Source organism: Oncorhynchus mykiss, chromosome 6 (genome assembly GCF_057628025.1).
Source record: "Oncorhynchus mykiss isolate SJ-2025 chromosome 6, ASM5762802v1, whole genome shotgun sequence".
Lineage (NCBI taxonomy): Eukaryota > Metazoa > Chordata > Actinopteri > Salmoniformes > Salmonidae > Oncorhynchus > Oncorhynchus mykiss.
This window is the reverse complement of record NC_143027.1, coordinates 28,780,938-28,800,252: the sequence shown is the minus strand read 5'-3', so window position 1 is coordinate 28,800,252 and position 19,315 is coordinate 28,780,938. Positions and strand designations below refer to the sequence as shown.

The window sequence follows — 19,315 nt, the reverse complement described above, 5'->3', positions numbered from 1 at the left end:
GCATTCTCTCAACCAGCTTCATGAGGTAGTCACCTGGAATGCATTTCAATTAACAGGTGTGCCTTGTTAGAAGTTAATTTGTGGAGATTCTTTCCTTCTTAATGTCTTTGAGCCAGTCAGTTGTGTTATGACAAGGTAGGGGTGGTATACAGAAGTTACCAAATAGGGCTAAAACCAAGTCCATATTATGGTATGAACAGCTGAAATAAGCAAAGAGAAATAACAGTACATCATTACTTTAAGACATGAAGGTCAGTCAATACGGAAAATGTCAAGAACTTTGCAAGTTTCTTCAAGTGCAGTCGCAAAAACCATCAAGTGGTATGATGAAACTCTCTCTCATGAGGACCGCCACAGGAAAGGAAGACCCAGAGTTAACTCTGCTGCAGAGTATAAATTCAAGTCAAAAAGGCAAAGGGTGGGTACTTAACACTTTTTTTTTGGTTACTACATGATTCCATATGTGTTATTTCATAGTTGATGTCTTCACAATTATTCTACAATGGAGAAAATAGTAAAAAAATTAAGAAACGCTTGAGTGGGTGTGACCAAGCTTTTGACTGGTACTGTATATACATACACACAGCACCTGTTGCTACCAGACTTAACTATTGCTAATACTGTACAATTTAAAACACTTGCCCCCCAATCCCCCTTCCCTGATACATGTGTAAATATTATACTAGAAATTGGACCTTGCTGTATTATACTTATGCTAAAATGTCTACTTCATTCATCGCACACACAGCACTTTGTAATTTCGGTAAACTATCCCTTTAAAAGAAACGCGGTGTAAGATGTGGTCACTTCCGGATTCCGTAGCGGAGAAATGAACAGACGTCACTTTACTTCTTCCTGAAAAGAATGTGAGCCCGCGAACTGAATTGAGGTAGTTTGTATTTATTTTTTCAATGTTTTATAATTGGTAAATTATATTTTGGCAAAAGTATTGAACTATTTGAATAAACATCTCTGTACAAGTTGCTGTTGATTAGCCGCTTCCTAGCAACTGGCTGGCTATGTTAGCTGCATGGAGATATTTTTACATCCCCCGGCGGCTCCCCATTAAAGCGCGTTAAAGGGGCACCTGACGCCTTTGCAATTGAATGGAGCATGTTTAATGCAGAGCCGGTCGCCGGGGGACAAGTGTGTGTGTATAGCCGGCTGCATACGTTCCAGTCGGACGCAGCTGAAACGACGTAAAAAGGAATCGCGCAGTCACCTGGTCGGTTGAGGCTAGAGATTCTGGCTACGTTCCAGGCAGTTAGCTAAATATTTCAGACTCGTTGCACAAATAATTACGAGGTTAGTCATACAGAGCTGATCATACATTTATTAGTATTTGGGATGCAAGGTCAGGGGACTTGTTTTAGTGATTCTGCTCCGTTCAATCCCCTTGAACGTGGTGATAAAATAATCAGTTAAAGCTCATTTCCTGAAATTCTACACTTGCCATGTTAATGATATCTGATATGAGTGACTAAATCAATGGGGTTCCCAAGCCCGGTCGGTATTCGGCCATAATTACTTCAAGTTTAGGTAGACGACTAATTTACCAATCTAAAATATTGTTGAGTGACTGACATAAGACCACATCTCGAAATTGCAACTTGTGTAGTCTATTCTAACTCTAAGTTGAGCCCCCGACTGAGTTCCTAAATATTGTTTCAAAAGCTGCAACATACATACTTTAAGGCCGACTTACACAGCTCTAGCACAATATTAACTCTAGTGCCCCAAAGCCTGTTTTAGCATGGTCAGTGCCATTGAAAACTTGTCAAAGTTAATGGATAAATGTCTTACTCAGGCTGCTTACCATTGAAAATAAATACACTTGTCTGCTCAAAGCAGAGTTTTCCAACTCTCTCCTTTGGGGCCCCCATCCCCAGATCTTTCACATTTTGGTTTAAACCCTAAACTGGCACACCTGATTCAATTAGCCAACTAATCATCAAGCCTTTGACTAATTGAGTCAGGTCTGCCAGTTTAGGGTTAAAGCACAAATGTGAAAGTCTGCAGGGGCCAGAGGAGAGGGTTGGGAAACCCTGTCTTAAGGGGCTACTGTCCCATAGGCACCAATACCATTGCAGCTGGGTCTGGTCTGCTTAATTCAGGGGTGTCAAACTCATTCGACAGAGGGCCCAGTATCTGCGGGTATATGTTTTCTCTTTCGATGAAGCCCTAGACCACCAGGTGAGGGCGTTCCTTACTAATTAGTGACCTTAATTCATTAATCAAGTACAAGGGAGGAGCAAAAAACCCACAGACACTCGGCCCTCCATGGAATGAGTTTGACACGTGCTGTATATGAACCAGAAAAAAGTGAGTGAGATGTCTCTTCTGTCTCTGGACTTGACTTTCACCATTGTGAAGTAGTCAACTGGATGGGACTTCCTATGGGTTAAGGAATAATCACATCATTCCCTCCAGGTCATCAGGAGAGATCGGCCAATGAATTATACTCCAGAGTAAACGTTCCATAATTGTAGAGGGCAGTAAATCAGCAACCTTGTCTTTTATACCTGTTCAGACAACACACTTCAGGTGGCAGTAAACACCCTTGACTACTTTAAAAATGGAGAAAGCCCTCAATGGTGCTGCCCATTTTAAGGTATAGCTGTGATGTTCAACACCTGGCACGTATTCATTACGCCGCTGCAAAAAGTTTCTTAAACAAAATGGTGAGGGATCTACCTGAATTTGCAAGCTGCGTGACGAATGGCGCTTTGACTCCGATCTGCAGTTGCTCTCAGCTCAACGCTAGGATTGCTGTGGAGTAAGTTTGAGGGGTGAATGTAGCACATGGGGATGTCCACATGCACTGCCAAATAACTAGCTTTATTGCGTGGCACAACTGGTAAGACACTTCGTGCGAGCGGTCACATGTGCTAACAAGGCAGAGGTCCTGGTTTCAAGCCTCGGTGTGAGCCTAATCAGGAGTAGGGGGTACTTGCTAAGCAGGCAGCGTGATGTCCGCTACATATGGCCATGACACACTTATTTGCTTCCCTTCAATAATTTGAAAGGAAATTACTGGTCTAAGAAATATAGTGGAAACACCCCCCCTAGCCCAGCCCATGTGTGCGTCCCAAATGGCACCCTATTAGCTGCCTTTTATAGGTAGCTACTTTTGACAGGAGCCTTATGGGCATTGATCAAAGTAGTGCACTACATAGGGAGATTTGTGAAAGATGGAACCCATGTCTCTACCAAGCCAATGCTTTTAGATTTGTGTTAAATAGTCCGCAGGTGCTTGGAATGCAGCCAGATTATTCTATCAATTCATGTGTTGTTGCCTAACAAGTCTTTCTCCCATCTATTTTAAGTGTCATCTTGTCTGCCAGTCAGCTGTGGTCCACACACAACACTGCCTACGTACTTCCTTTGGTTAACCTGTTTCCATGCATCAGTCTGGTGAACAGAGACTTGCAGGTTTGTGTCAAATTACCGAACACCTTTTCCTCAGCAACGGCAGAGCTGCAAATGATAAGGCTGTCATATCTCGTTTCAACATCACTTGCATCATCAATGCCACACAAAACATCACAAACACTTCCACTGCAGAGGTGGAATATGTCCATATACCTGTTACAGACTCTCCATCTTCTCCTCTGAGCGACTTCTTTGATGAGGTAGCGGATAAAATCCAGCTTGTTGGGGAGCAGTGTGGACGCACATTGGTTCACTGCAATGCAGGTGTGAGTCGCTCAGCTACGTTATGCTTGGTGTATCTAATGAAGTACCATGGAATTACACTTTTGGAGGCACACAAAAAGGTCAAATCTTGTCGACCTATTATAAGACCAAACAGTGGATTCTGGAAGCAACTCATCCAGTATGAACGCAAGCTCCGTGGTTGTGCCACGGTCACAATGATCACATCCCCCATGGGTGAAATACCTGACATTTATGAAGAGGAGACCAAAGATATGCTTCCTCTTTGACATGCACTGTTTGTTAAAGTGATTGTCAACCCCATTGTAAAAATGCATTAGTACTCGTTTTATATCCAGTATGTTGAGTTGGAAGTGGTCCTCTCAAATGTATTTGTAAACTTTGATTCAGAAATAAAAATGACAGTTGTACAATGTCACTTTACGATTTACAACTAAAAGGTTTGTCTGTTTTGTAAAGGCTACAACTTCAATAGTGTCATCCAATGTAAGAAGTGTCCACGGGTAGAAAAGTTTAAAATAAATAAATTCAAACGACAATGAATTGTTAAATACATTTTATTCATTTCAACTCCCACCAAAAAAGAAAAACATTTGCATTGTTGTGACAGTGACCAACCACGGCAAGTATAGTAGAAAATGTCATTTCTAATCCAATTTAGCTTAAATTGGTCCAGCATACAAAAAGGATCTGTGCAAAATGACTACTTCCATTTGCCATATACTCAACTATTGAAAAGCACATTGTACGGAAAGTTCTCTGTGAAACAAGGCCCTGGGTAGAAATATAGTCATCATTTAGGACGCAGCCACAGGAGAGAAATATACACTGGCTCAGTCTTAGATATTCTTCAATTGGATAATATTTTTATCTTCTACATTCCTCGGAATGTTAATCAACTCTTAATTTTGCCAAAATGTCTACCCTACCTAAAGCCCTCAAAGGACAGCTTTGTTGAGACCATGAAAAGTTTGGGACAGATCAGCTATTTTTGGGTCCTGAGTGGCGCAGCGGTCTAAGGCATTGCACCTCAGTGCAAGAGGCATCACTACAGCCCCTGGTTCAAATCCAGACTGAATCACATCTGGCCGTGATTGGGAGTCCCATAGGGCTGCACACAATTGGCCCAGCATCGTCCGGGTTTGGCTGGGGTAGGCAGTCATTGTAAATAAGAATTTGTTCATAAACTGACTTGCCTAGTTAAATAAATAAAAATGTCCCTCTTTAGAAAGAACATAAATTACATAATGCCCCCCTTCGCATGCTAGATAGCTCAAATCCTTGGGAGAGCCCTGCACGTGCATTAATTTTCGCACTAGCCTACCCAGGCCCAATTTACTTCTGCCAAATTTAGTCAGTACATCAAGGTATTATGGACTGACTGAGAACAAAGGATGCCCCAAAGTACCACAATAACACAAGAGTGCAAACACAAGCATGCTTATCTTTCTCAGCAACAGTATCCTCTGCATAGTCATGCAATAAGCATCCAAAGACAAACATCTATTAAGTAATACCCATTTGTAAAAAAAATATATATGTTTTGATTAAACCAAGCAAGTCTTCTTTCCCCAGGAATCAGTTTGGTGCCTTATTTCATCTTAACACCTATATCCACAGTTTTCTGGCAATGACTTCATGACATTCTTCACTACTGAAGAAGAAAATAAACAAAATTAGTGCCAGACAGGGAAAGACCCTACAATCTGCTTCTGAAACCCTACAACGCACACAGGGAGCGTCATATCTTTATTCAGAACCCTCCATGTATGGACAGAGCAATAAATAAAACAATAAAAAGGGATTGAATTGACTATGGAATCCATATTTTTCATACTTACATTCTGTTCCAGCTTGGTGTACTCTGCGCCTTTGGGCCGACGTCCCGATCTCGACCTCTTTCCCTCGACGCAATAGGCAATGATCTGACAAAAACAGACAATAATAGGCCTGTGTCACAACTTGTTTAATTGACTGTTCTCTTACATGTTTTTAGCTAACACATTCATATCACTAGTGTCTTGGATGTGCTTGTTCTGGAGGTATCTTTTTATGGACTAATTCATATACTGAAGGAAAAATATAAAAACGCAATATGCAACAATTTCCGAGATTTGACTGAGTTACAGTTCATGTAAGAAATCAGTAAATTGAAATGCATGAATTAGGCCCTAATCTATGGATTTCACATGACTGGGCAGGGGAGCAGCCATTGGCCCACTCACTCGGGAGTCAGGCCCAGCCAATCAGAATTAGTTTTTCCCCACAAAAGGGCATTATTACAGACAGAAATACTTCAGGTTTATCAGCTGCAGGTGGCTGGTCTCAGATAATCCTGCAGGTGAAGGAGCTGGATGTGGAGGTCCTGGGCTGGTTACACATGGTCTGTGGTTGTGAGGCCGAGTGGACATATGGCGGCTTATGGTAGAGAAATAAACATTAAATTCTCTGGCAACAGCTCTGGTGGACATTCCTGCAGTCAGCATGCCAATTGCGAGCTCCCTCAAAATGGAGACATCTGTGGCATTGTGTTGTGTGACAACACTGCACATTTTAGAGTGGCCTTTTATTGTCCCCAGCACAAGGTACACCTGTGTAATTATCGTGCTGTTTAATAAGATTATTGATATGCCACACCTGTCAGGTGGATGTATTATCTTGGCAAAGGAGAAAAGCTCACTAACTGGGATGTATACAAATTTGTGCACAACATTTGAGAGAAATGTGTTTTGTGCATATGGAACATTTCTTGGGTATCTTATTTCAGCTCATGAAACATGGGACCAACACTTTACAGGTTGCGTTTATATTTTGGTTCAGTATAATAATGAATGTATTTTATATAGAATCTCAGACGCTCATTATGACCCAGATTATGACCAAGAATCAAAAGCTGTAATGTGTAAATCGATATTAGCCAAGTACCTTCCGCTTATTGTGGTAGCTAATGTAGAGCACTGCCACCAACACAGCTGAACACACAAGATAAGCAAAGAAGTGACTGCTCTCTGCCTCATCACGTGTGCCATGGGTTTCCTTTCCAGCCGGGTCTACTGGTGCCGTTTCCTTTCCAGCCGGGTCTACTGGTGCCGTTTCCTTTCCAGCCGGGTCTACTGGTGCCGTTTCCTTTCCAGCCGGGTCTACTGGTGCCGTTTCCTTTCCAGCTGGGTCTACTGGTGCCGTTTCCTTTCCAGCTGGGTCTACTGGTGCCGTTTCCTTTCCAGCTGGGTCTACTGGTGCCGTTTCCTTTCCAGCTGGGTCTACTGGTGCCGTTTCCTTTCCAGCTGGGTCTACTGGTGCCGTTTCCTTTCCAGCTGGGTCTACTGGTGCCGTTTCCTTTCCAGCTGGGTCTACTGGTGCCGTTTCCTTTCCAGCTGGGTCTACTGGTGCCGTTTCCTTTCCAGCTGGGTCTACTGGTGCCGTTTCCTTTCCAGCTGGGTCTACTGGTGCCGTTTCCTTTCCAGCTGGGTCTACTGGTGCCGTTTCCTTTCCAGCTGGGTCTTCTGGTGCCGTTTCCTTTCCAGCTGGGTCTTCTGGTGCCGTTTCCTTTCCAGCTGGGTCTACTGGTGCCAGTGTCGTTTCCTTTTCAGGAGAGGCTCCTGGTGCCAGTGTCGTTTCCTTTTCAGGAGAGGCTCCTGGTGCCAGTGTCGTTTCCTTTTCAGGAGAGGCTCCTGGTGCCAGTGTTGTTTCCTTCTCAGTAGATACTCCTGCTTCTGGTTTATTTCCAGTAGATACTCCTGGTGCTGAAATGTCCTTTGCAGAAATGTTCTGTGCTGGCATATCTCTTACAGATAGAGAATTTGGTAATAGATCCTTTGAGTCTCCTTGAGGAGGACCTATAGATTAAAAAAAAAAAATTACACTTTGAGCTGATTTCAAATGTTTTGAAAAACATTTGCTGGACTGCTTAGTGAAAACTAAACTGAACGCAGCACTTATTTATAGTTAGACCTGGAGCGACCCCACACCCGAATACATATGAGGAAGAAATCTGCAGCAGAATACAGTGTGTTTAAACCAAAATGTGAATAAAAAAACTAATGTGGCACTGGCAGTAGTGTCTGATTTGAGCTAGCTCCCGCCATTCAACAATTATTTGATCAGATTAAATAGCCAGTTCAGTATAACATTAGGACACTAGCAAATCTAGCTTTCAAAAACACTTCTCCGCAGGGTTTTCAGCAGTTAGCGTTGCCCACGGTTGCCTGTGTTTGAACTACAATTCAGACGCTGTGTTTTAACGTTTAGAAACGTAAAAAAATCACCACTTGCGAAACATATGCTGAAATGATATCTTTCATATCAGCGAGAAAGATACTTTAATTTTTTTTTTAAATATACACTTTGTGTAGCAGTTTTGTACAGATCCACAAACTGTGTGTGCCTCCAGTTGACAAACTACACTTCCTCCCCAGTTACGCTTACACAGGTGTTCGGAGCACACTAGATAGTACAGGTGAGCACCTCTTGTGAATCGCAGACTACTACCTTGCCCCTAGCAAGTCTCTCAGAGGGCCCTCTGTTTTCACCTGTTGCTGACGAAACTGAGGGTAACTTCCAGAGAATGGCGTGGGATCAATAAACCCATGACACACTCGTGACTTAAATGATGCAATTCATGTTCCACTTTTAAATAATAAAACAAGCATGAAACTCAAATGAACAAATATCCTGTCGTTTTACAAAATGTAAACCTCAGTAACAGTTAAACATTTAATTTGGGAGGTATTTATCTTTTACGTGTCAAGTCTCGACATCAGATGTAAACAAAGCAGGTGTCATAATTAGGCACGACCTCTCCATTATTTTGCATCAAGTTGCGCAAACTCGTGGGATTCCACTTTACTAAGAAGCCGGCAGCATTGCAGGCTCAGTCAAAGTTCATACCAGAGGGGCTAATTAGTCCTTGCACCCTCAGTAATTTCCGCTCCCTCAGCTTTTGCAGATGCCTGAGTGAATGTGCAAATGGAGGGGCGAGGGTGATTTGGGATTCAGCCACCGTCTTCAGTCTGTCCGCGGTAAACAAGCACTGTAACATATGGCCAGTGTGGGAACAAAACCCTATAAAAAGGGGCCTCCTGAGTGGCGCAGCGGTCTAAGGCACTGCATCACAGTGCTAGAGGCGTCACTAGACCCAGGTTCGTTCCCGGATTGTATCACAACCGGCTGTGATCAGAGTCCCATAGAGGTCGGCGCACAATTGGCCAAGGGTCATCCGGGTTAGGGGAGGGCTTTATCTGGCTCACCACGCTCTAGCGACTCCTTATGGCGGGCCGAGCACCTGTAGGCTGACCTTGGGCGCCTGTAGGCTGACCTTGGGCGTCAGTTGAACAGTGTTTCCTCTGACACATTGGTGTGGCTGGCTTCCGGGTTAAGCGGGCGGGTGTTAAGAAGCGTGGCTTGGCATGTTTCGGAGGACGCATGGCTCGATCTTCGCCTCCCAAGCCCGTTGGGGATTTGCAGTGATAAGACAAGATCGAAATTGGGGCGAAAAAAGGGGATAAAATATAAAAAATATATATCTAATACAAAAAAATATATATAAAGACGTAGTAATTTTAGCTTTTTCAAAATTGTTGATATGAAAGATACATTCCTTAATGTTTCCAAAACCGTTCCGCAAGCGATGCGTTTTAACGTTCAGAAGGAGTGTCTGGGCTGTTAACAAATTTACACTGGACAGAAGATACTACAGATGGGCTCGCTGACATCACAAAAACGATGTGTGCTTCCATCGGACAGAAGTCAGCGTGTTGTTATTCTGGTTGGCCAGATTACTAGCAAGAATGACAAGAAACTGTCATGTGGGAAATCGTAAACTGCTCGTTTCAGCTCATTATTGATATCATGTCTTCTTTTGACTGATTTCATGTCAAAGCTAATATGGCTAAAATTCACTAGCTTGCTAACAACTGTAACAATGTATTTTAGAGATGTGCTCATTGTGCAAATGTATTTATGTTTTCAATAAACATTGGAGAAGAAATATAGCTTACATGTTGTCAACAGTCTACGGGTGTGTTTGTAAATTCACTCTGTAGAGCCAGAGTGCGCTCTGGGCGTTCGTAAATTCAGAGTGTTGTCAGATTGTCCATTCATAAATTCAGAGTGTTTCGCTTTAACACACTGGACGCTCTGGCCGAGGAGTAGGGTTGATCGAGGGTTTTAACCTCACAACAGCAGTCAAGCACACAAGCTAACTGGTTAGTTGGCTACCTTGCTTGCTACCTACCTAGTTCCAGACAAATGAGAGAACACCTCACTCTGGCCATTTTACTACCCATAGTAGAGGTGGTTCATGCTATCTACAGCGTTGGTGACTAACTGTGCTGCTAACAACAATATAATTACTTTTTTTTGCCAGTGTTTACTCATACCAACCATATTCAACGGGTGTTGTAAATTCATCAGTTATTCTACGCTCTGGCACACTCAAGTAGGCTGGACACATGAAATGTTTAACAATGCTTTTTTCTAATAAAAAGTAGTTCATTGCATCCGCGGTGGAGCCCAGTTTCATAATATTACCATATCCCAGCTGCCTGCCGTAGTTTTGAAGTAATCACGAAAAAAAAACAGGCATTATTTTAGGGCCTTTTTGACCCTGCCAGCTCCTATTAGTTCTATTGAGCACTGTGGCACCAACTCGCCTTCCGAACATTCTAATCCAATTTCGTTGTACTATGTAACAATGGCAGCATTGCTATAGTTGGCAATGGAGACCTGCTCACGTTGTTTATATTTAAAATGTAAACAAAAATTACTCATGTTACTCTGAGGTCGTCCCATTGTTTACTATAGGGAAATATAGGTATGTCTGTCTATTTTCCAAATATCTCGCAATATGTATATTTAGATTTGAATTAACTGTACACCATTTTAATCATGAGAATCTCCTCTCTAATTATGTAAGGCTGGGCAGTGTATCTCGTTGTCATCAAACGCTAGTCCAGAAATAGTCAGAAGTTACAATTTTTTCCCTACTTCCTCGTTATGCAGACAAGCACACTTGGCACCATTGAGGTGCGGATGTTTACTTTCTACACAAGTTGTTATTTTTTCAGTTTCATCCTAAGAACAGATTGTAGTGGTAAAATAAAAAGGGATACATTGTTTTGGTGCCATTTAGACTAAATGGAATTCTAAGCTTCACTCCAGTCAAAACAGGCTCTGCGAACGTTCGATTCCGTTTTTCAGCTTTGGGTGAATTTTGACTCGTTCTATTGTCCAGCCTAACTCAAGCTTCATGTCCAACAGATGCATTCAACTTTTTGCGTTCCTGCGGAAGTCAAGCCTCGATCACCCCAACAGTGTTTTTGCATTTTGGTACACCAGAGGTACATTCATTTTCAATGGAACATTACGTTTGCCTTGCAGAAGCAGTTGCAGTTGTCCCGTGTTGGATTTATCAAACATATGCATCAAACGGCTTGACAGAAATGGTAGAAGGTAAATGTTGAACTTTTGTTGCACACATATCCAGATGATGCTGTGTACCATTTTGCGTAATGATCCTGTCGGTGTGATCAAGGCGTCATTCATTGTCAATAGAGCAGTCTGCAACGCTACATTTGGGATGCCGCACTAGGGTGCGGTGTATTCCATGTACCGCGTGCAATCAATATTTTCAACTTGTGCACTGCATGACTTTGCGGTGGTACAAACGCAAGATCATAAAAGTTCCCATGGCGGGGGTGACACCATACAGTTCCAAATGATGATGACTATTGTGTAGTTAGAGAAGAGACCGGCTGAACGACTAGAAAGTTGTCTCAGGTAAGAATGACACAGACAATTCATCATTACTACACTTGGGTAGTGCGCCCTGTTGGCTAGTTTTCAGGAAACCAGCAAACAGAATGGTGTGCGAAATTAATTACGCACAGAACTGTGCTGTGCACAATTTAGCCTGCCATCATGCAGGACAAGCTAGTGATTTGAAATCAGTACTCTATATCTGAACAACCAGTTCAATGTATTGATGTCTCTAGTGATGAGTGACAGGAGAATAGAAACAAACTAGATTAATTGTTGCAATGCACCCTTCTGTTTACCAGCCTGTTGGTAGCTCTGCCAGCCTAATAAAAAACTAGGTGAATAGGATAATAACTTTAATCTGTTCAAATTATTAGCTTTGGTCGAACAGGGCGAAAATTATTTTATCCCATGCTTCAAAACGCTCTGAAGCCTTGTGAAGCACATGTGCAGCAAATACAGACATCTGGCAAAAACATACAGCAAAACGCATGTGCCTCTGGTGGGCATACGGCATCAGACGAGAGTGCTCTGAAATCGGAGTAGATAGCCAGAGTCAATTTAAGAACGCACCCTAAACTAACCCAGTCTGTTTGGCCCCAATCGGTGTTTTGTCAAAAGGCACTAAAAAGTAGTTAGTTTTGCTATAACCCATTCATAGACGCTATGTAAATTGGCCCACGTCATTGGGGTAGCTAGCTAACGTTAGCTAACGTAAACTCACCCCATTCTGTACAAATGTGCGCAACCGCAACATTCAAACGAGGCTACAAAGAAAACTAATGGGACTGTGTTGACTTCAAAATCGGGGGTGTGAACTAGGTTTCTATTCAAGCGTTGAGCGACATGGTAATGGCTCTGTAGTATTGGAGAAAAGTTGAAAAAAACTGACCCTCCGTTACATCTTGACGTGTCGTAACGTACAGCACGCATAAAGCAACTATTTCTGTTTTACAATCTCTCTCCACCAGGTGTAGCACTTCTCTCATCCTTTAAAAACAATGGACGGGGTAAGGGAGGGATACCTAGTCATTTTTTGCAATCATCATTCTCAAAGCCGCTGTTTACTTCTAAGATCACTTTAGCACCGCCCTAAAAACCTGATTAAAATTCGACACAAACCTTCAAATAGGTATGTAATGACACATTATATAAACTCTTTAGTGTTTTATTTACATTTTAGAGGCGATAAGGTGATAAATTGGACAGCTCAAGTGAAAAAAAGCCATTTTCCCACACATATCCTCTTTTCACTATCACGCATTAGTTTCGCTTCCCCACCTGACATTTTTAAAAAGACCCAATGGGGCTCATTGCTGTCTTGAATCATGCAGAAACGGGCAGCGTTTAGGTCATGTAATTGGTTCTATTGGAAAGGGGAGAAATTGTGCTTTACAATGGTATTAACAATACAGTTGATCTGAAAGTATTACGTTTTGGGGGCGCTAAAATAAGGGCAATTGTACAGATCAAGGCGATGTACGAGTTTACTATAGCTGTCTCATGTTCAAATATCCCTCAGATCAAATCGATTATCTAACGTATAGCCAGTCTCGGTACACAACACGCATAAAAACAAAGATTGACTGTTCAAAGTTATTGTAACGTTACTTGAGGTAAAGCATTTGTTTAAGTAGCGTTATATAGTAGGTATGGCATGCACCTGGTCTAGGCAAATTAAGATTAGCAGATTGAACGCTAAATTAGCTAGCTATTTAAAAAAAATATTTTACAAAAACTCTCACCTCTGACACCACCAGACAAATAAACCAGCACGATAAACAACATAGATATTGTTTTCATTGTAGCTTTGAGGCAAAACAAACCTAGTCAGATATAAGAATTTACTACGGAAAGAGTTCCCAATAATGCTTGGCTCAAAGGTGATGACTCAAATCCTGATATAAACACTTCCTTCTTCCTCCTACTGTTCAAGTCTGCCAAAACCAAGAGTGTAATCATTAGTCCAAACAGTTCCGTTTTGCGAGTAAAACGACAGTTTCTATTGGACAAATTCAGCTAGATCCCGCCCCGTTTCTTTCCGTTTGCTTCCGTCTAAGAAACGTTTTGCAACAGAATAGGCGTAATGAATATACCTCTGATATCACGTCACAGATTGAATCATTGTCAAATAAATGATAAACTCACGATTTCCAATATCCGATTTTTGTACATTAAAAGTTGGCTATGCAACTGAATGTGATGTGCGTTCACACAACTCCAAGCGCTCCAAAATGTAGATTTTTTTTGTCTGCCAATTGCAATATTTAAAGGAATCCAGCAGAGATCAGTACAGGCCTACTGATGATGTGATAAACCTTGAAGTTGATCACCAGTATCATAGAATATCACATTAAACCATGTTTTCCAATATGTCTTAGAAGTGTATATTAGAAGAATATTTATACCGGTCTGTTTAGACGCCTATATATATACAGATTCATATTACATTTGTGAAACATTTCCTATAAGCATAGGCCTGCTAGCTACTAGAGCCTGTCACAACCTGTATAGGAGAAAGGCCAGTTTGCAGCTAAGGTCTAATGGGAGATGTTTACAGACCAAAATGCTACCTGGTCTCAGAGCATTTCGTATTATTCTATATGTAAATCCGAGACACTCCATTTAGTATAAAATGTTACATAAGACAGATGGTTACTTGGTCAGCGTGGATGGATGGGTGGGTGTATAACGCAAATGTATAGTAACCCAAAGGTTGTGAGTTCAAATTTCATCACAAACAACTTTCTAGCTACTTTGCAAGTTAGCTAACCCTAACCTTAACCCTTTTAGCTAACCCTTCACTTTTATTTTTTTAATGTAACCTTTATTTAACTAGGCAAGTCAGTTAAGAACAAATTCTTATTTTCACTGACGGCCTAGGAACAGTGGGTTAACTGCCTTGTTCAGGGGTAGAACAACAAATGTCTTACCTTGTCAGCTCGGGGATTTGAACTTGCAACCTTTCGGTTACTCTAACCACTAGGCTACCCTGCCGCCCCACATTGATTCTGTACCGGCACCCCCTGTATATAGCCCCGCTATTGTTATTTACTGCTGCTCTTTAATGTTTTGTTATTCTTATCTCTTACTTTTTTTGTTGTTGTATTTTTTTAAACTGCATTGTTGGTTTAAGGGCTTGTAAGTAAGCATTTCACTGTAATTTCACCTGTTGTATTCGGCGCATGTGACAAATAAAATGTTATATATGAGCCATAATAGCAGTCAGAATGAGTAAGTAATCCACATTCTACATGGGCTGTCTAGGAGGGGTAGGGCTGCAAAAAAATAAATGTAGTGCTGCTTATCTCAAATTTCAATTATGTTATTGTCTGCAGACAGAACGGAAAGAGTCTACCAGATTATCAACTAAAGTAATACATGCATACAGGGTTCAAATATAGGGTCAAATATGTCATTATTTCTGTACTTATACAATCACGCCTGCTTTTTCCTTTGCTATCCTCATCTTGGTGCCCATATCGATAGATATCAGGATGTTGGAAGTGTCTGGAAGGTTCCAGTGTGTTTGCTTCTACCCTGCTTTCTCAACGTGATATTAATTGATTGTTTCCCCCCCAGTTTGACAAGACTCAGCTGGCACCTCTATGAAGACAGGTATCACTTGCTGTGAGCTTAAGAACCCCATTCTTAATGTATTATTCATACCCATTTGACCTTAAAGAAGGGAATGCAAATGTAACTCAAGAATGAGATAGATGATCCAACTTTCTAAATGTCAAACACCATAATGAAGACACATTCATGACAAGAATCCACAGGTCTCTCGTTTCCAGCTGAGATGTAAAATACCTCTCATTAACATTTGGATGATTATCACTCCCACAATCTCAGGTTGTGTGCTCAAACAAGTTGCCTTTTATTGATGATTCCGTAAGGAAGATTATCTCAAGGCTTTTGCACATATTGAATGTTTACTTTTAATGTTTACTTTGCTGCGCCTAGGAGGATCTAGAGCTTTTTATCGCACAAATTGACAAACAGCTCCATGGTAGTAGTCAGACCCCACTGAATCTCTCTGCATTTGCATATGAATGTGTTCACAGTAAGATCGGCATGGATCCCAATGTAATTTAATATGACACCATAAAATAATAATTATATTTGTCCTATTTCACGCAACTAGCAACATTTCGTTCACTGGCCCAACACTCCAACCGCTATGCTCTGCTGACAAAATACATAAGAAACCTTTACTTAATAAAAACAATGGATTTCTTAAACCAATCCACCTTGAAGGATCAAAAAACGCTCCTTATGGGATTTGAACCAACAACATTGTGAAACCTGGTCTCAGCACATTTCGTATTATTCTGTACGTAAATCCGGGACACTCCATTTTGAATGATATTTACATTTCGTATGGTATGTATTAAATTGTATGATATGTTACGAACTACAATTTGTGTTATATATTATGAATTTGCAAAACTTGATATACACTGAACAAAAATATAAAACGCAACATGTGAAATGTTGGTCCCATGTTTCATGAGCTGAAATAAAAGATCCCAGAAATGTTTAATACACACAAAAAGCTTCTCTCAAATTGTGTGCACACATTTGTTTACATCCCTGTTAGTGAGCATTTCTCCTTTGCCAAGATAATCCATCCACTTGACAGGTGTGGCATATCAAGAAGCTGATTAAACAGTGTGATAATTACACAGGTGCACCTTGTGCTGGGGACAATAAAAGGCTACTCTAAAATGTTCAGTTTTGTCATACAATACAATGCCACAGATGTCTCAAGTTTTCAGGAAATGTGCAATTGGCATGCTGACTTAAGAAATGCCCATCAGAGCTGTTGTCAGATGATTGAATATTCATTTTTCTACCATAAGCCGCCTCCAACATAATTTTATGGATTTTGGCAGTACGTCCAATCGGCCTCACAACTGCAGACCACGTGTATGGCATTGTGTGGGCAAACGGTTTGCTGATGTCAATGTTGTGAACAGGGTGCCCCATGGTGGTGGTGGGGTTATGGTATGGGCAGGCAGGCATAAGCAATGGACATCGAACCCAATTGCATTTTATCAATGGCAATTTGAATGCACAGAGATACCGTGATGAGATCCTGAGGCCCATTGTTGTGCCATTCATCCGCTGCCATCACCTCATGTTTCAGCATGATAATCCAAGGCCCCATGTCACAAGGATCTGTACACAATTCCTCTAAAATGAAAATGTACCAGTTCTTCCATGGCCTGCATATTCACCAAATATGTCAACCATTACGCACGTTTGGGATGTTCAGGATAAACGTGTACAACAACGTGTTCCAGTTCCCACCAAAATCCAGCAACTAATGCACAGCCATTGGAGAGGAGTGGGACAACATTCCACAGGCCAAAATCAACAGCCTGATCAACTCTAAGAGAAGGAGATGTCGCGCTGCATGAGGCAAATGGTGGTCACACCAGATACTTACTGTTTTTCTGATCCACACCACTACCTTTTTTTAAGGTATATGTGGCTAACCGATGCAAATCCTTATTCCCAGTCATGTGAAATCTATAGATATAGGGCCTAATTAATTTATTTCAATTGATTGATTTCCATATACGCATGTTGCGTTTATATTTTTGATCAGTATAGATTTGTACAATATGTTACGAATTCTAGCTAGGTGGCTAATGTTAGCTTGCTTGTTAACGTTAGCTAGGGTTTAGGGTTAGTGGTTAGGGTTAAGTTTAGGAGTTAGGTTAAAGGGTTAGGGCTAGGTTTAGGTTTTGGGCTCCTGAGTGGCGCAGCAGTCTAAGGCACTGCATCTCAGTGCAAGAGGTGTCACTACAGTCCCTGGTTTGAATCCAGGCTGTATCACATCCGTCCGTGATTGGGAGTACTGTAGAACGCACAATTGGTCCAGCGTCGTTCAGGTTTGGCCGGGGTAGGCCGTCATTGTAAATAATAATTTGTTCTTAACGGACTTGCCTAGTTAAATAAAGGTGCAATGTGCTAGCCAGACCTGAATATTGTAGCCTATAAGCCACTACTAGGATTTTATGTCCATGCTACCTGCATATAATAACAGGATGTGAGAGTGTCTCCTGAATGCCAATCTGAATGGATCCTTCTCTATAATCCAATAGTATTATTTATTGAATTCAAGAATTAACCACTGATATTCTAACCTGAGAGGAGTCATATTAACTCATCTGTCTAATGGGGTACTTATTTGGGTCTCTACAGTGGAGACTTGTCTATGCAATGTCTCCATGTCATGCATTTGAAATATCAAAGGGTTAACCTGGAATGAATTTGAGATCAAAGGAGGGCCCAAAAAAGAACCTTGACAAGAGACTGCAAGAATTTAATGAGCAAAATTAACATGTATTAAATCTGACCTTGTGCACATGCAGATATCTAGTAGAGGCAACCAAATACAAAACTTATTATTATAAACTTATTATTATCTCATTCCAAAATCATGGGCATTAATATGGAGTTGGTCCCCCCTTTGCTGCTATAACAGCCTCCACTCTTCTGGGAAGGCTTTCCGCTAAATGTTGGAATATTGCTGCGGGGATTCAGCCACAAGAGCATTAGTGAGGTTGGGTACTGATGTTGGGCAATTAGGCCTGGCTCACAGTCAGTGTTCCAATTCATCCCAAAGGTTTTGGATGGGGTTGAGGTCAGGGCTCTGTGCAGACCAGTCAAGTTCTTCCACACCAATCTCAACAAACCATTTCTGTATGGACCTTGCTTTGTGCATGGGGGCAATGTCATACTGAAACAGAAAAAGGCCTTCCCCAAACTGTTCCCACAAAAATGGAAGCCCAGAATCCTCTAGAATGTCATTGTAGTATGTAGCATTAAGATTTCTCTTCACTGAAACTAAGGGGCCTAGCCCGAACCATGGAAAACAGCCACAGACCATTATTCCTCATCCACCAAACTTTACCGTTGGCACTAGGCATTTGGGCAGGTAGCAGATTTGCCTGTTGGAATGCCAAATAGTGAAGCGTGATTCATCACTCCAGAGTTGGTGAGCTTTACACCACTCTAGCAGACGCTGGGCATTGCTCATGGTGATCTTAGGCTAATGTGTGGCTGCTCGGTCAAGGAACCCATTTCATGAAGCTCCAGACGAACTGTTGTGTTGACGCTGCTTCCAGAGGCAGTATGGAACTCAGTAGTGAGTGCTGCAACCGGGACAGACGATTTTTACGCGCTACTCATTGGTCCCTTTCTGTGAGCTTGTGTGGCCTACCACTTCGCGGCTGAGCCGTTGTTGCACCTTGACATTTCCACTTCACAATAACTGCACTTTCAGTTGACCTGAGCAGTTTTAGCAGGGCAGAAATATGACGAACTGACTTGTTGGAAAGGTGGCATCCTATGACGGTTCCACGTTGAAAGTCACTGAGCTCTTCAGTAAGGCCATTCTACTGTCAATGTTTGTCCATGGAGATTGCATGGCTGTGTGCTCGATTTTATACACCTGTCAGCAATGGGTGTGGCTGAAATAGCCGAATCCACAAATTTAAAGGGGTGTCCACATACCTTTGTATATATAGTGTATGAAACAAGGTACATCTAATACTATTGCCTCATCACAAATTCTGCACCTGTATTCCTATGATAATTTTTAAACAATGATGCAGTGATGGATATTGACTGAAATTCATTGACATTGCTTGATGCAGCCATGTTTTAAAGCAGTATTACATGGCTTGAAGCCAGCCTGGAATAGCCAGCATATTTTAAGTCATTCACCTGGAGTCTCTGTTTTATGTGTTACTGACTATAGAGAATGCAACATTACAATAGATGTATAGCCTTGAGGAGACCGTTTCATCGGCTGTTTTTGACAACTCATTACCTGTCATTTCAGTGATGGATTGGAGAAGTAGCTGAG

At 41.6% G+C, this 19,315-nt stretch overlaps 2 protein-coding genes across 4 annotated transcripts; one reads left to right on the top strand and one right to left on the bottom strand.

Annotated features, from left to right (window-relative positions):
* The first annotated feature begins 328 nt into the window (after nt 1-328).
* zgc:153044 (dual specificity protein phosphatase family protein) lies at nt 329-4,114 on the top strand. Of its 2 annotated transcripts, none has more exons than XM_036979786.2 (2): nt 329-418; nt 3,327-4,114. In XM_036979786.2, the coding sequence occupies exon 2, from the start codon at nt 3,402-3,404 to the stop codon at nt 3,942-3,944; it is 543 nt and encodes a 180-aa protein (XP_036835681.1). In that variant the 5' UTR covers nt 329-418; nt 3,327-3,401; the 3' UTR covers nt 3,945-4,114. The 2 variants fall into 2 exon arrangements, with proteins under 2 accessions (XP_036835681.1, XP_021461695.1); XM_021606020.3 differs by lacking the exon at nt 329-418 and adding an exon at nt 817-889.
* Nucleotides 4,115-4,216: 102 nt separating this feature from the next.
* Nucleotides 4,217-13,427, bottom strand: tgoln2 (trans-golgi network protein 2). Of its 2 annotated transcripts, none has more exons than XM_036979782.2 (4): nt 13,176-13,427; nt 6,601-7,511; nt 5,517-5,600; nt 4,217-5,329 (listed from the first exon to the last, which is right to left on the bottom strand). In XM_036979782.2, the coding sequence occupies exons 1-4, from the start codon at nt 13,231-13,233 to the stop codon at nt 5,327-5,329; spliced, it is 1,056 nt and encodes a 351-aa protein (XP_036835677.2). In that variant the 5' UTR covers nt 13,234-13,427; the 3' UTR covers nt 4,217-5,326. The 2 variants fall into 2 exon arrangements, with proteins under 2 accessions (XP_036835677.2, XP_036835678.2); XM_036979783.2 differs by having other exon boundaries at nt 4,217-5,326; nt 13,176-13,398.
* Nucleotides 13,428-19,315: the final 5,888 nt, after the last annotated feature.